Here is a 15,201-nt window from a genome sequence, read left to right as displayed (position 1 = left end):
CCCAACTGGATGGCATTGTCCTACATGTGGAATTGAGGTGGAGGGATGGGAGGGGAGGGAGGTCAGGGTGCATGTGAGGGGGCAGAGGGGATAAAAGGGAGGGAGGGAGGGAGAGGGAACTGGGATCAACATGTAAAATAATAAATTAAATAAAAAAGATGGCAATGATTGTGGAGAGCCAAATTATCTCCAGCCATCTTTTGCCCTCTAAATATCCATCTATTGCCCTGCTCTGTACCTGACCTAACATTTTTGTGACCATTAGCAAATCATTTGGGATGCACAGACTGAGTGCTAGTTTTCTTTGGAATATATGAAGAGAACACTAGTTTTTCAACAAAGGAAAAAGCTAAGGATACTGTCGGCTAGCATTGACTTTTACCCACCTACCCAATGTTTCCACCAATGTACTTTAATGCCCTTATGTGTAACTGTCTTTACTCTGCTACTAGAAAAGTTGATGAAACTGCTTCTGCATTGAAACATAGTATTTGGGGGTAAACTAAATCTATGTTTCTAAACCATGATCACCACAATAAATTATCTCTTATCCTCTTTGTGGTGAGAATTGTTGACAGTTCTGTTGTGAAATATTCTACAGAAATTTATGTGTTGAAGGCTTAGTCCTCAATGCAACAGTGTTCATTCAGAGATGAGACACATAGGAACCAATCGTACCATAAATACTCTAACCTCATCAGTGCATTCCTATTCTCACAGATTCACAGCTAAATACCCCATTTGGGGGTAGTAGTCTATTTAGGAGGTAGAGAGAAGTTGGAGGGAGTAGACCATTGTGAGTATACCTCCAAATGGTAATTGTGTCTGTTGGTGCTTATCTCTCTCCCCTTCCTTTCTTCCTCCCACTTCCTCTGCCTTCACCACCCCTCCTTCCTTGCTGACCACCATGAGATGAGCAGTCTTGCTCCAAATCAAAGTGTCCTACATTACCTCAGGTGTAGAAACAACAGACACAAATGACTATGGACTGAATCACTTGAAACCATGAACCAAAATAAACCATTCCTTCTTTAAGTTTACTTTCTTATACATATTTTGCCACAGGAACAAAAACTTAACATAACTGGAATTATTTTAGTAAGAAATACAAAACATAAAGCAATCACCAAAACTAGTATATATGGCTTGCAATTCAACTCTGACTGTAAAAATCTGTGCACTAGATAACTTGTACTCTTTTTCACCCAAAGAGCTACTTTATTCCATTTCTTTGTGTAAACTTCCTGCCTCTGCTTTGGCTTCAGCCTAAGACAGGCAAGAGACCATCACAACAGCAGGGCTCGAGAATTTGGCCAAGGCAGAATGAAGTAAGGCAGCACTGTGGCTGAGTAGGGTTCTGTCCCATTCATGTTGGAGGGCAAAGGTTTTGGTAGGAGGGGCAAGTGTATCAGTGTGCTGTCCTTATCAGAGAAATGCAAATTATAACTACTCTGAGATGCCTTCTTATTCTTGTAAGAATGGCCACCCTCAAGAAAATAAACTACATCAAATGCTGGCAAAGATTGTGTGTGTTGGGGGTGGACAATCTTTATATAGTACTGTGTAAACTGGTGCAGCAACTATGGAAATCAATGAATTCATTCCTCAAAAAAAAAAAAAAAAAAAAAAAAAAAAGAAAGAAAGAAAGAAAGAAAGAAAATAGAACTACCATGTAATCCTCATATACTGCTCCTGAAAATACATTTAAATAACTCAAGGTCAGTTTACAATAGAAATAGTCTATACAACGATATGTAATTTTGTTTAGTCATAAAGAATAATGAAATCTTGTCTTTTTCCAGGAAAGTGAGTAGAGTTGGAGATCATCACATTATGTGAAATAAGATCTCCATGTGAAATTTAGTGTAAAGTAGGGACAAGAAAGTAGAAGTAGGACTCTTAGAGAGGGGAAGGGGAAAGAATAGAAGAGGAATAAGAAAGAAAAATGGGGGGCAATAAAAAAGCTGGCGTTTTGGTTTCCTTGGACTGCCTTTACAAAATCTATAGATTGGGGCGGGGTGGGGTGGATTGTAAACAACAGCTATTGATTTTCTTACACTTCAAATGAGAAAGTTCAAGGTCAAGGGGTGGTTACTTCTGAGGTCTTTTCCCAACTTACAGATGGCTGCCTTCTTGCTGTGTCCTCTGTGTTCACATAACTTTTTAAAAGGCCCCGTGCATGTTAAGTACTAGTTCTACTACTGAGTATACCCTTAGCCCCTTGTTTTAGTTTGATTTCCTGTTGCTCCATAGATGCATAGGACCTGCTCTTAATCCTGTGCCCATGAGCAGCAGAGTCAAGCTGAAACAATAGAGAATAAGTTCTGGATATTAGAATCAAAGCCAAATGAAGAGGGCAATAAGTCTATCCTAGGAAGTGAATGTCCTAGATTTATCAGATATTGGCTTTGTTTTCGTAGCAATGATTTGCATAACAGAAGTTAAATGTTAAACTTATCATAAACCAAGGGCAGAAGTTCTGAGGGCGGGAGTCTTCCGAGCATGTGGTTGGCCTACAGATGGCTGGGAGGTGGATTTGTGGAGTTGAGTGGGGGAGAGGAGGGTAGAGAGAAGAACAGAGTGGAACTTGCTAACACCCCATGGAATTGTTTATGCTTTAATATGTCAAGACTAGGGGCTCTTAAGGACCCCTGGGTGGCCCCACCCAAACACTTATCTGGGATTCAAAATTGAGAGGAAAAAATGTTTGTTTTCTCATGTAGAACTTGTCCAACCTTTTTTTTTTTAAACCCCAAATGTCCACAATGTACCAGGTTAGTCTGTAAAGCAAAGCACATTATGCATAAGCTCTGCAGTTTTCAAACCTCAGAGGCTGTAGTGTCCGGATTGCTCAAGCACAGTTGCGGGGGGGGGGGGGGAAGAGGGAACGGGCGGGGGACAGGTCTGCAGGGCCACCCTCATGTTCCCGGGCCAGGCAGGTGGGCGGGCGGGCAGCTGTTGCGGGCAGCTGTTGCGGGCCACTGTTGCCCCAGGCGCTACGCACCGCCCTCCCCGCACCGACCCCGCCCCCCCCCGCCCCCGCGCGCGTGGCCTTGTGGGTAACGCGGGGCCGCCAGGTGACAGCTAATGGCGGCGGCCGCCTGACGCGGGTGGCCAGGGAGCGGAGCGGTGCGGCAGGGGGCGCGACGTGGAGCCTGGCCGGCCGCCGCTGCACTCCGGACTGTGGCTCACCGGAGGCGCCTGGCTTGACGCGTCATGGACAGGCCGGTGGCGGCGGCGGCCGCGGCGGCCGCGAGCTGCGAGGGTGTTGCGGGCGCGGGGCCAGTGCCGGCAGCTGGCTGGAGACCCTCTCGGGTCGTGGGGGGCGCTTCGGGTGGCTCCCGGCAGCCCAGCATGGAGACCCTAGACAGGTAAGGAGGGCCCTGGATGCCACAGCCTCCCGGGGCCGAGCTCAAGGCCGGGGGTCCCCTCCGGGCTCCGGGCTCCGGGCTCCTCCCCCGGGGCCGAGGCACTGGTGGGCGGCTCCTCCACAGCTACTTGCAGCCTTCCCCGTCCACAACTGCCCTGGGACCTGCTGGGGACTGGGCACCTGCTCACTTCCGCCTTGAGAGCTGACAGCTCCAGAAGCTTCAGAGCTGTCAAACCCGTGCCAATGCCTACTGCTCCTTGAGAACCCCCTTTCTATACGTGGCCTGGGCCAAAAATTCTCTCAGGAGAAATGTCGCTTGGCTTCTTGTTTTTAACATCACCTTCTTGCCTAAATCTTGTGATTTTTAAGGTCCAGTTCCACTACAGCTGCTTGGGGTGGAGACTGGGAAGTAGACCCCCCCTCAAGCAGTAGATCTGCCGGAGATGGTATTTAAGATACACAGATCTGAAAAACTGAGATGGACCACTTCCATAATGCTCATGAGATAAGAGTAAAACTGGGTACTTTTTCTTTACACGTTGAAGTACACAGTTATAGTTTTCTTGGGTATACTAGTCTCCTGCTTCTGAGGCAGATTGAAAATAAGTCAGTTCAAGGCATGCATGCCATGTCCAACTGGGAAAGGTCACCACCCAGTCGAGGTGACTGGAACATCCGGTTTCCCCACTTAGATCTACACTTGGGCAACAGACAGTTGTGATGTAGTTTAGTGAGTTTGAGCTGTTTGTTGCCTCCCTGTCTTAGTCATTCCAGTGTGCCGAACTTTTGGGAGTGTACAAAGACGGGCACCGAAGCAACAAGCAGCACTCACTTTTTTAGCTCAATGTAATTACAGTATATTTAATCCATTAATCACAATATCCATTAATCACAGATAAGACATGCCTTGGAACCAAAAGGACTTCACTCATCCCAAAGTACTCAGCAGCATATGAGTTCTTGTCCATTCACAAAATACCACACCATGACTTTACTTTGGCTCGAAGGCTGAGAATTGGTGTATGGTCTCTTAACCTTCATTAGTATCATTCCAGGTGAAAATATAGATTTGCGGGAACCATACTAAATCTAGTCTGGGTTGTAAACCTAAACCAGGAAGTCTTAGATATCTTTCTGGGGCTACAATTCATAAGGCGGGAAGAGGACACAGAAGATGGGTGCAGTTCAGGGAGAAGGCTGGAAAGATTTTCAAGGTACTTAGCACATAACAGAGAAGCAGGCATTATGCTGTGAGGTGTGTAAGCATCTGTGAAAGGTGCTTTGTGCCTACAAGTGTCAAGGCTGCAGAAACCAAGCTTGTGATGCAGATGTCAAAGAAAACAGTTTAAGGCATATCTGCCATGCCCAACTGGGAAAACCAATTGAGCATGAGGGCAGTTGCACAAAATAATAAGCAGGGAAAAGAGGACTAAGTTCTGACATCTCAACAAGCGCCCATGAATGTTTTTCTTTTCAGAATGACTCCCCCTAAAGGGAAGTTGGGCTCTGTGAGCTTGACTTACATGTGTTCCTTGAACCTTGAGGCCTGTTAGTCTTCAGAGTATTTCACTTCTCTTTGAGAAGAAGCTGTGGTCCTGTGAGAGGATGTGGGTTCCTAAAGGTCACAGATGTAGCTAGCTGGTGACAGAAACAGGACTTGAACCCAGAGCTCCTGCTGGCTGGCCCATTATACCACTCAAACTGCTCTCGCCCAGGCCACTTCCTCTTGTTGATGGCAAAAACACATCAACACTAATAAACCCATCCTTTCTCAAAACAGCACAACCAACTACAAAGCTACAAAGGAGACATTTTGGTTCACAAAGCCACTCCAGAGAGGAAGAGATGGGAGAGGGCACAGTTGGTGCTAAGGGCTGCCTTTGAAAGAGTGTTGTTAGAACTCATTATCTCTTGTGTTTGTGTCTTTTAAAAAAAATCTCATTTGTTTTATCTGTGTGTTCTTCAAAGTGGTAGGAATAGGTGTCGAGATGCCCTTTGGTAGATCCATACAGCACACATACAAAAGGAATCCTGGGGCTACCTGGGCAACTCGTCTGTAAGTAGGGTTAGGAAGAGACGGCTCATCCCCAGAAAGCAGTGGATTGCAACTCTGCAAAGAGAAGTGTCTTTATAAGAAGAAGGTGGGGCAGGATCTAGTCAGCAGTTGATTTCCTCTGGTTGATTTTATGTATTTGCAGTCATGGATGGGTGCTAATGGTAAAAGGGGGGTGGGGAAGGAAGCTTGGTGTGGTGGTTAATACCAATAAATATAGCACTCAAGTGGTACAGCAGGAGGATTGTTGAGTATACAGTGCCAACCTATTAGATAAAGAGTGTTTTAGGCCAGCCTGCACTACAGAAAAAGACTGTCTCAAAAAGAGAAAAGGAGCAGGCAATAAAGGGTACACTACCAATTAATCCCAGGGCAGGAGGATCTCTGTGAGTGTGAGGCCAGCCTGATCTACAGAGCAAGTTCCAGTACAGCAAGTACTGCATAACTACAGAGAGAGACCCTGTTTCAACACACACTCACATACACATACACACATACGAGAGAGAGAGAGAGAGAGAGAGAGAGAGAGAGAGAGAGAGGAGGGAGGGAGGGAGAATATAATCTCTCCCCTTTCCCTCCTGTCCTCTAGAAATTGTGATAGAGGTCTGACTTCTACCAGGATCATGAAATCCTAGTATAGTCAGCACAAATACATTACATATATTTTCAACCACAAAGACTTGGCCACCTTAATTAGAGACTACAATTAAGTAAATGTTCTGTTTTTTAAACATGTAAATGTGGATGTAATTGCTGATGTTTTTGTTTTCTTTTTTCAGATTAAAGTTACTTCCTGGTAAAATTCCTAAGCATCTTTTGCCCTCTTCATTGGTTCCTTCCTTTTTTTCCTCCCTCCCTCCCTCCTTCCTTCCTTCTTTCCTTTTCTGTTTTGACAGATATGGAAAGGAGCCTAGCTCCTGAGAGCACATTTTAAACCTCTCACTGCCTAGTTTGCCTATTAGTCTATAGGTCAGGTGAGCACAGGCCAACCAATCACCTGTCATCTAACCCCGAACAAACCTCAGTTTTCTTTTCTGTAAAATGGGTCACTAGGAGGCTGGGTAAGGCTGCCTTTTAGACAACTAGAGGGGTCTATTTTCTTTGCACTTTTGTGTTTTCATACTGAGGCACATTTATAGCATCTGTGGTACCACCTTTAGCTCAGGATATCAGTCACTATTGGCTGGAATGATGGACACATTCCTGGTATATGGTTGCCTCAGCATGCTCATTTCCTTATCTAGTCAACTTGGCCGGTGTCTGTTCTGCCTTTTTGTCATAGCTGATTATGAAGCTCTGACACAATAACTAGAAGAAGCTTTTGTAAGTTAAAGCATTTATAGAAATATAATGTAGCATAATTACTTTATATAAAATATCTTTTCTACTCTGTTCTATATTAACTGACCATCAGCTTTACCCCAGTAAAAGTATACTATTTTCTAGATTTTAAACTGCCAACATGAATTTGGTTAATGTTGTTTGAAAATCATATGTTTCAAGGTAAAAATTTTACTTTGGAATTAATTTTCTATGTATATTATAGAAAATTCTATGTACACTGTATCTACTATATAATTTTGATAGAATAAAATTCTGTGATATGTTAGAGAGTAACATACTTAATTAGATACCTATAATCATTTAAAAATTATTTATTTGGTGTGTATAGATGTTTTATCTGCACATGTATCTGTGCCTGATGCCCACAGTGGCCAGAAGAGGACATAGAATGAACCTAGGTCCTCTAAAGAGGTGCCATTGATCTTCCAATCAGCAATCTCTCGAGCCCCAACACCAGCAATCTTAAAACTTTTTGAAAAGGTTAATTGATTCATTTAAAATTAACCTAGAACCTTATCTTATTTTCTGTTCTGTCTATATTAATTCTTAAACTAAGTAGAAAAGCAGCCAAATAGTTTAAGACATTATGTTGTATGTCTATAATCACAGTACTTGGGAGGTAGAGGCTGGAGGATGGGGAGTTCAAGGCTGTCCTTGGCTTTATGGTGAGTTGAAGCCATCCTGGGATGTACTTGAGACCCTGTTTTAAAAAGTAAACCTGTATTTGTTTATTCCTACCCAAGACACATCGTTTCTCATTAGGAGCCGCATTTAAAGATTTTAATCACACTGTTTCTTTTAGTCCTACAGGGTCACATGTTGAATGGTGTAAACAGCTTATAGCTGCTACAATTTCTAGTCAGATTTCAGGTTCAATGACATCAGAAAATGTGTCCAGAGATTACAAGGTAAGCAACATTGTGAGTTTAATTCATTATTAGTAAGTACCCAAAAAGCTTTGTAGTTTTAGTTCACATGAGCCTTTGATTACTTGATGTTAAATTACCCTTTGGGGATGGTGAGGACAAAGTTTCTCTAATGTCCAGTCTGAAATATAGAAATATATCTATTATCTATGTCTCTTGTTTGTGATATTATCTATTCTTGTTTGTGGTTATAGTTTTATAATTGTCCTATAGTTTTGAATAACTAAAACAATCTGTTTTCTTATGTTTAGTGGGCATAATATTCCATGCTTGTGACATATCAACAGTTGCAAGGATACTCCGTTCTAACAGCAAGTAAAGGAAAAGAAACATACTTGGTTACTTTGTTACTATCTTGTGTAGAAATCACACCTCCATGGACATTTCTTTATAAACATGTTTTTGTATTTAGGTATTACATTTGAATATTCATCATTAACATGGATACTATAATAATTGAAAACCAATTATAGATTTCAAAATGAGGCAGCCTCATTTTTCAGGCCTTAGTGGAGTGAGAAACCTATTTTTCATTTTAAAAGTTTTATCCCCTGCACAGTCTAAGGTTAAGAGTGAAAGCTTTCTTGGCACAGCCTGGTTCCTAGCACAGTTGTGGAGGTTAATAGATAAGCAGCAAATAGTTATTGAATGAATTAACAAACAAAAATCTCAGCTGCTCCATCTTTGTTCATTCAACAAACTAACATTTTGATTCCAGTAAGCTGCTAACAAATACACTAAATGAAACTTGATATTTCTTTTGTGTTTTCTTGAGTTTTGTTTTTGGTTTATTTATTTACTCATTCATTTTGCCTAATAGGAATGGGTGAATGTTTTTTGTTTTGGTTTTTTTTTTTGTTTTGTTTTGTTTTACAAGCATACATGGAATGCAGTGAACAGCTCTCAGAAGATAGAAAATGTCACAAATAGTTTAAGAGCCAACATCCTACTTCTTCATAACTGCTCCTTGTTGAGGACTTTTGACATCCTTGCCTTATTAGATCATAGCATAAGTTCAGAAACAGATTCTAGTACCTGTGGTTGAGATTTGCCCTTATGCTACCATGTTCACTTTGCCAAGGCAGCAAGTAGTTCATTGATTATGCTTACCAAAGTTGTAGACTAATAGAAATTAGATAACCTGCCACTTGATGACTGGCAGTATTTCTTTGAATAGTGTCCCCTGTTTCTGAATTTCATGCCTGGTGACAAGGGAACATTTGAAGCTCTTGGTCTTCAAAACCTAATCAGGAAGCTACTCTGTATACAGTTGGGAGATGCTTATAGCCTGTTGCCCCCAATTTACGGGAAACTGCCTATTGATAGACCCCTCATACTTGGTGTGATTTTCTTTATTTCTTTTTTTATAGTTAATGAGTGGCACAATTTTGTTTATTTACTCATTTATTTACTTATTCAGTCCCGTTTGTTTCTTTTTTATATTAATTTATTTTTAATTTTTATTTTACATATCAATTCCAGTTCCCTCTCCCTTCTTCCTTCCCTCTTTCCCTCTCTCCCCCCTCACATGTACCCCGACCACCCTCCTCTCCCATGACCCCCCACTCCACATGTAGGGTGATGCCCTCCAGGAGGGGTCATCTAAATCTGTCAAGTCATTTGGAGCAGGGACTAGGACTTCTCTTAGCTATCAGGGAAATGCAAATCAAAACAACTCTGAGATACCATCTTATTTCTGCCAGAATGGCTAAAATTAGAAACACCAATGACAACTCATGCTGGAGAGGATGTGGAGAAAGGGAACACTCCTCCACTGCTGGTGGGACTGCAAACTCATACAGCCATTTTATTTCTTATTAAAAGTTAACTATAAAATTTTCATTGTGGCTTAATGGTGTCATGTGGATTCTGCACAGAGAGGTATGGTGGCAGACCCCAGTAATCTCAGCATTTGGGAAGCTGAGGCAGGAGGATCAAGGCCAACCTGAGCTACATATTGAGTTTACTGCTAACATGGGCTACTGTCTCAAAATACTAAAACAAATAACAAACATGATTGAATGTTGACTAGCTTTTTACTATACATTGAAATAAATTGAAATAGCTAAAGTCTTATCAATTTTAATCTATTTACAAATTTTGTGTAGCAGAATTAGTTCATTCTATAATGGTTTAATACATCATTTCATTAAAGAATAAGGTTTTCATATATTTTAGAAATTGAAGTTTAAGTCCCTACATCAGATCATATTCAAAGCCTTTGATGGAATATTATAAAATATCATGTTTTATAATTAAATCTACAAAATTGACATTAAGTTTATAATTTATTTGCTATACCTTTTTCAAATAGATACATTTTTAAATAAGAAAACCATCAAATGGTCATAAACTACACAAACTGTTGTACATGGTACTGATAAAACTCTAAGTAACCATTTTGGGCTTTGGAGACCCTGTGGCATAGGAGCCATAGCATGGAGTTTGGCCATACAGTTTCAGGAGGATTGAAGTTTCTGCCATTAGTAGATAAGATTTGAAGTTATCTATTGTGTAAATAACTTATTTCAAACACATGCAGATTTGGTGCTGACTTCTCTCTCCTCCATACCACCCTCCCCTCTTATTCCTTCTCTTCTTTAAATTAACCTTCCTTTTTCTTTCTTTCCTCTCAAATATCCCCTCCTTCATCCCTGTCTTTCCCTCTCCCTTTGCCTCTTCTCTCTCTGCTCCCCTTTACCATACCCTCTTTCTGTTCTCCCTTCTGTCATCTCTCTTCTCTTCCAGTCCTTTCCTCCCCTCTTTTCCTGTTTTCCCTTTCCTCCTGTCCTGGTTCCAGTCCCCTCGCTTCCCCTCTCTCCTTCCTTCCTGTACCCTCTCTTTCCCATACTATCCCTCCCGTCCTGTCCTCTACTCTCCCCACTTCCTCTTCTGTTCCTTTTACTTCTTCCCTTTCCCCTCTTCTCCCTTCCCTTCCCTTCCCGTTCCTTCCCGTCCCTTCCCCTCCCCTCCTTTCCCTTCTCTTCCCTTCCCTTCCCGTTCCTTCCCTTCCCTTCTCTTCCCTTTCCGTCCCTTCCCTTCATTCCCCTCCCCTCCCCTCCCTTCCCTTCTCTTCTCTTCCCTTCCCGTCCCTTCCCTTCATTCCCCTCCCCTCCCTTCCCTTCTCTTCTCTTCCCTTCCCGTCCCTTCCCTTCATTCCCCTCCCCTCCCTTCCCCCTCTTCTCCCTTTCCTTCCCTTCCCTTTCCCCTCCCCTCCCTTCCCCCTCTTCTCCCCTCCCCTCCCCCCCCTCCCTTCCCTTCCCCCTCTTCTCCCTTCCCTTCCCTTCCCTTCCCTTCCCTTTCCTTCCCTTCCCTTCCCCTCCCCTCCCTTCCCCTCCCTCCCCTTCCCTTTCCCCTCTTCTCCCTTCCCTTCCCTTCCCTTGCTCACTCTGGCTCCCTCCCTCTTCCTCCTCTTACCTGTGTTCTTTTCTCCCATGGGTTGTGTTGCCTCCCTTTTTTCTCTCATCTGGTCTGCCTTCTACACTTAGTGTACTGTGTGACCATCTTGCTTCTTCTGGCTCCATCATTATCATCATCCTGTCTCTGTTCCCCTGCTGTCTGTTTACTTCCCTTACCCTTGTGCACACAGTAATCCCCAGATTTCCTCTTTAAATAGTCTGAACTATAAAAAAGGAGAAATTTGGGATGACAGTACACAGATTTTCTCCTTTTTCTTAGTTTAGACTATTTAGAGAAGTAATCTAGCTATTGTTAAAGAAGAAGAGTTCTGTAATTAGTCTGTGGATCCTCAACAGGAATTTCCTGTAGGACTTTGGAGGAAAGGGGGAAAAGTGTATGGGGAACACCTTATTATGTTTGAATTAGGTCTTGATTTATGTTTCCTGAATTGGATACTACTCTATGAAAAGGGAAGCTTGAGCATGCCCTATCATGGATCCACTGTCATAATCTATGGCAGAAAACCTAGCTGCATGACTTATTTATTAATTATAGGCTACACACTCATGCCTACATGGGACAGTTAACAAGGGAGGCAGATATCAGAGAGAAATGTGGGGAATTGAAGGTATAACATGCCCCTGTAAAAACATTTTTGCAAAGCCCCATTACTATCTGTTTAACAATATCTGTCCAGTTTTAAATCCCTGTAATAGATGAGAAAAGATGGTCATCCTATGAAAAAGAATTAGTTTTTAAAAATGTTGAGACTTGCTTTTCTGCTTCTGCAAAGATATATTTTTCTTTTTCACACTAAATATAACTAGAATATCTGGAAATTGTCCATAAAATAACACAAGAACAACCTGAAGTTCCATAAAATGGTGAAGAAAAAATGACTAGAAGTCTCAGTACCCCAAAATCGACAAGTTACAGAGCAGGAGAAGGTATATTTGGAAATCTCATACCTGATAACCATTAATATCTAGATTATATAAAGAATACTGAAAACCTAACAGTGAAAATGAACAAAAGACATGAAGCCTTTTACCAAAGAAGTACATGCAGATGACAAAGAATGAAGCTCAAGAAAAGTTCATCAACATCATTGTAATAGGGGTAAGGGTGGATTTGCAAATGAAAGCCATGCAGAGATACCAACACATACCTGTCAGAATGATTGGAATATTGGTTAACAATTAAGAAAAAAGATATAGTGATATACTCCTCAACTGGGATGAACCTTAAGAGAATTACATTGACTAAAAATATGCAATGCTGTTTTATGAAAATGAATCTCCTGGGTCATGCACTGGTAGACCACCTAGGCTCCTCTTGATTTAAGGCTTACGTCAGAATTGAATTCCAGCAGGAAGGAAATTTCTATGTGTATCTGAAAGGGCTCATTTCCGGAGATGAGCAAAGGGAGCCAGAGAGAAACATACCCTCCAGATTTTGAGGCAAGCCCCTGCAAACCTCCTAACATTTTCCTGTCTTGGTTACTGAGGATTTCCTTATAGCAGCTTAAGAACTGTGTGAGCCTAAAAATATGTTATTGCACTCTACAAACTGCCCAGCTATTTTCTTCTAATAGCAAAGACACTGGGAAGAAGTTCTACGATCTGTTTTAGACTCAGCCTCTGCTTTGCTCTGCAGTAGGCATTATATATATATATATATATATATATATATATATATATATATATATAAAGGCATTATGGTGAAGGCTTCCTTGTGGTGTTCATTTCTTGCTGTCTGTCCCTTTACATTTACACATCAGGACAAATGTGAAAATACTACGTCATGCTGGTGTGGATGAGTTGAGATAGAGGAATAAGAGAGATGCTGTTGGCTTCTTCAAGTTAAGATCCTATGTGTACTACAGAGGGATCAAAGTTGTCTTTCTGTGGTAATTGGTGAGATTTCATAAAAGAGTGGAGTTCATAGGGAAGCAGACGTGGAACCGAAGTATCAGGGTTTAACCAGCATCTCCTCCACCTTCAGTTCAGTCACTTTTCCTTTTTATTTATTCTTCTCTCACATATTACATCCTGACTTCAATTTCCCCTCCCTCCTCTCCTCCCAGTCCCTTCTCCCACCTCCCTTTGCTTCAAGATCCACTCCTTCTTCAGGAAAGGGCAGACCTCCAAAGGATATCAACCAGATACAGGATAACAAGTTACAATAAGACTAGAACAAACCCTCATATTAAGACTGAAGAAGGCAACCCAATAGGAGGAAGTCTCCAAAGCTGGCAAAAGGGTCAAAGAGAGACCCTGCTCCCACTGTTAGGATTCACACAAGAACAGCAAGCTATTCAACTGTAACATATATGTAGAGGACCTAGATCAGATGTATACAGGCTCCCTGGCTGTCAGGCCAGTCTCTGTGAGCCCTGCTTAGTTGATTCTCATAGTATCCTTGATCCCTCTTGGCTTCTATAGTCCTTTCCCTCTAGGGTTCCCTGAGCTCTGCCTAATGTTTGGCTGTGGGTCTCTGCCTCTGCTTCCATAGTTTCTTCATAACGCCTCTCAAATGACCATTATGCTAGGCTCCAGTCTACAACTATAGCAGAATATTATTAGGAATCATTTCACTGACTTTTTAATTTTGCGGCTAGTTTTCTTAACTGTGCCTTTCTTTTCTCATCAAAGAAACGGGGTAATGGATAGTTCTTATCTCAGCTAGCCTAAAAATAAAAATAGTTCATATGTATCATGTGTTCAGAGAAGTGGCTTGAATAGAAAAGACTCAAGTGTTTTTATGACACAACTCCTGTTGAAGGAAAATACTAGAAGAATTAAAAATGAACTTTAGACCAGCAGAGAGTGGGAAGAGGGAGCTAGTAGTCTGAGAATTTATTTTCTCATCTAAAGGAAGAGGCCGATAAACATTGCTTCAAAGTGCTGTGTCAGGAAGTAAAGCAAAGTCTCTTTTGGAGAGAATGGTTAGAGTTAGAAATCTGTCCAATCAAGTCTCTGATAGCGATGGAGAGAATGGTTAGAGTTAGAAATCTGTCCAATCAAGTCTCTGATAGCGATGGAGAGAATGGTTAGAATTAGAAATCTGTCCAATCAAGTCTCTGATAGTGATGGAGAGAATGGTTAGAATTAGAAATCTGTTCAATCAAGTCTCTGATAGCGATGGAGAGAATGGTTAGAATTAGAAATCTGTCCAATCCAGTCGCTGATAGCGATGGAGAGAATGGTTAGAATTAGAAATCTGTCCAATCCAGAATGAAGCTCTGGGTGGGTGATCCTTCCAGTTTCGAGGCTTTCTTCACCATAAGCCACATATTTCTTTTATTTACTTTCTGTCAACTTTGTTGAGGTACAGTTAAGAATTGATAAACTTTACATATTTAAAGTATACAACTTAATAAATTTTGATACTTGAATGCATCCCCTGAAAAGCCATATTTAAGCTTCTTAACCCCAAAACTCTCTGCTTAGGAACTTTGGAGCTTTAATTCACTTTGAAGAATATTACCAGTTAATTCAGAACACCTTTTTAACCGCAAAGAATATTTTCTTTCTTGTTAATTTTTCTTTGTTTTTGAGAATTTCATTGTATAAAATGACATAGGATCAGATCTGCTTCTGTTTCCCCTCTCCAACTCTCCCCCATGTACTCCCAACCATGCATTTTCGTTTTTTGATAACTCACTATGTGTAGCTAAAGCTGCTCATAGATACATGATTGTGGGGCCATCCCCTGGAGCATAGGATATTTACAGTGGTCATATCCTGAATGAAGACTGATTCTCCCTCCCACAGCAATTATCTGTTGTTAATAGCTCTGTCAATATTGCGTGGGACCTAGAGATCATTTGCCACATCTTTGTCAGGATTTTAGTTGGCTTTACCTTGTATATGCCATATGCATGTAACTGTGATAGTCATATCTTGTCCAGAACACAGTATTTAATAGCACTCTTTCTCACCCTCTCTACCTCTTAAATTCTTTGACTTCCTCCTCCTCAAAATGTTCATTTAACTTTGGTGGCAGAAAAGGGGACAGTAGAAATAGATGTCCAACTCAGGGCCAAGCACTCAGCATAATATTCTTAGCACTTTGATCAGTTACACATGTTTCCATTGACTATTGTT

At 41.5% G+C, this 15,201-nt stretch overlaps 1 protein-coding gene across 1 annotated transcript in view; it reads left to right on the top strand.

Annotated features, from left to right (window-relative positions):
* Positions 1 to 3,134: 3,134 nt before the first annotated feature.
* Positions 3,135 to 15,201, top strand: part of Mtmr1 (myotubularin related protein 1) — a 61,741-nt gene continuing 49,674 nt past the window's right edge. The window contains exons 1-2 of the mRNA XM_051178625.1: positions 3,135 to 3,371; positions 7,570 to 7,675. Coding sequence (XP_051034582.1) covers positions 3,217 to 3,371; positions 7,570 to 7,675 — 261 coding nt within the window. The 5' untranslated portion in view covers positions 3,135 to 3,216. The remainder of the gene's footprint in view (positions 3,372 to 7,569; positions 7,676 to 15,201) is intronic.

Source organism: Phodopus roborovskii, unplaced genomic scaffold (genome assembly GCF_943737965.1).
Source record: "Phodopus roborovskii unplaced genomic scaffold, PHOROB, whole genome shotgun sequence".
In the NCBI taxonomy this organism is placed as follows: Eukaryota; Metazoa; Chordata; class Mammalia; order Rodentia; family Cricetidae; genus Phodopus; species Phodopus roborovskii.
This window is presented reverse-complemented; position numbering and strand designations above follow the sequence as displayed.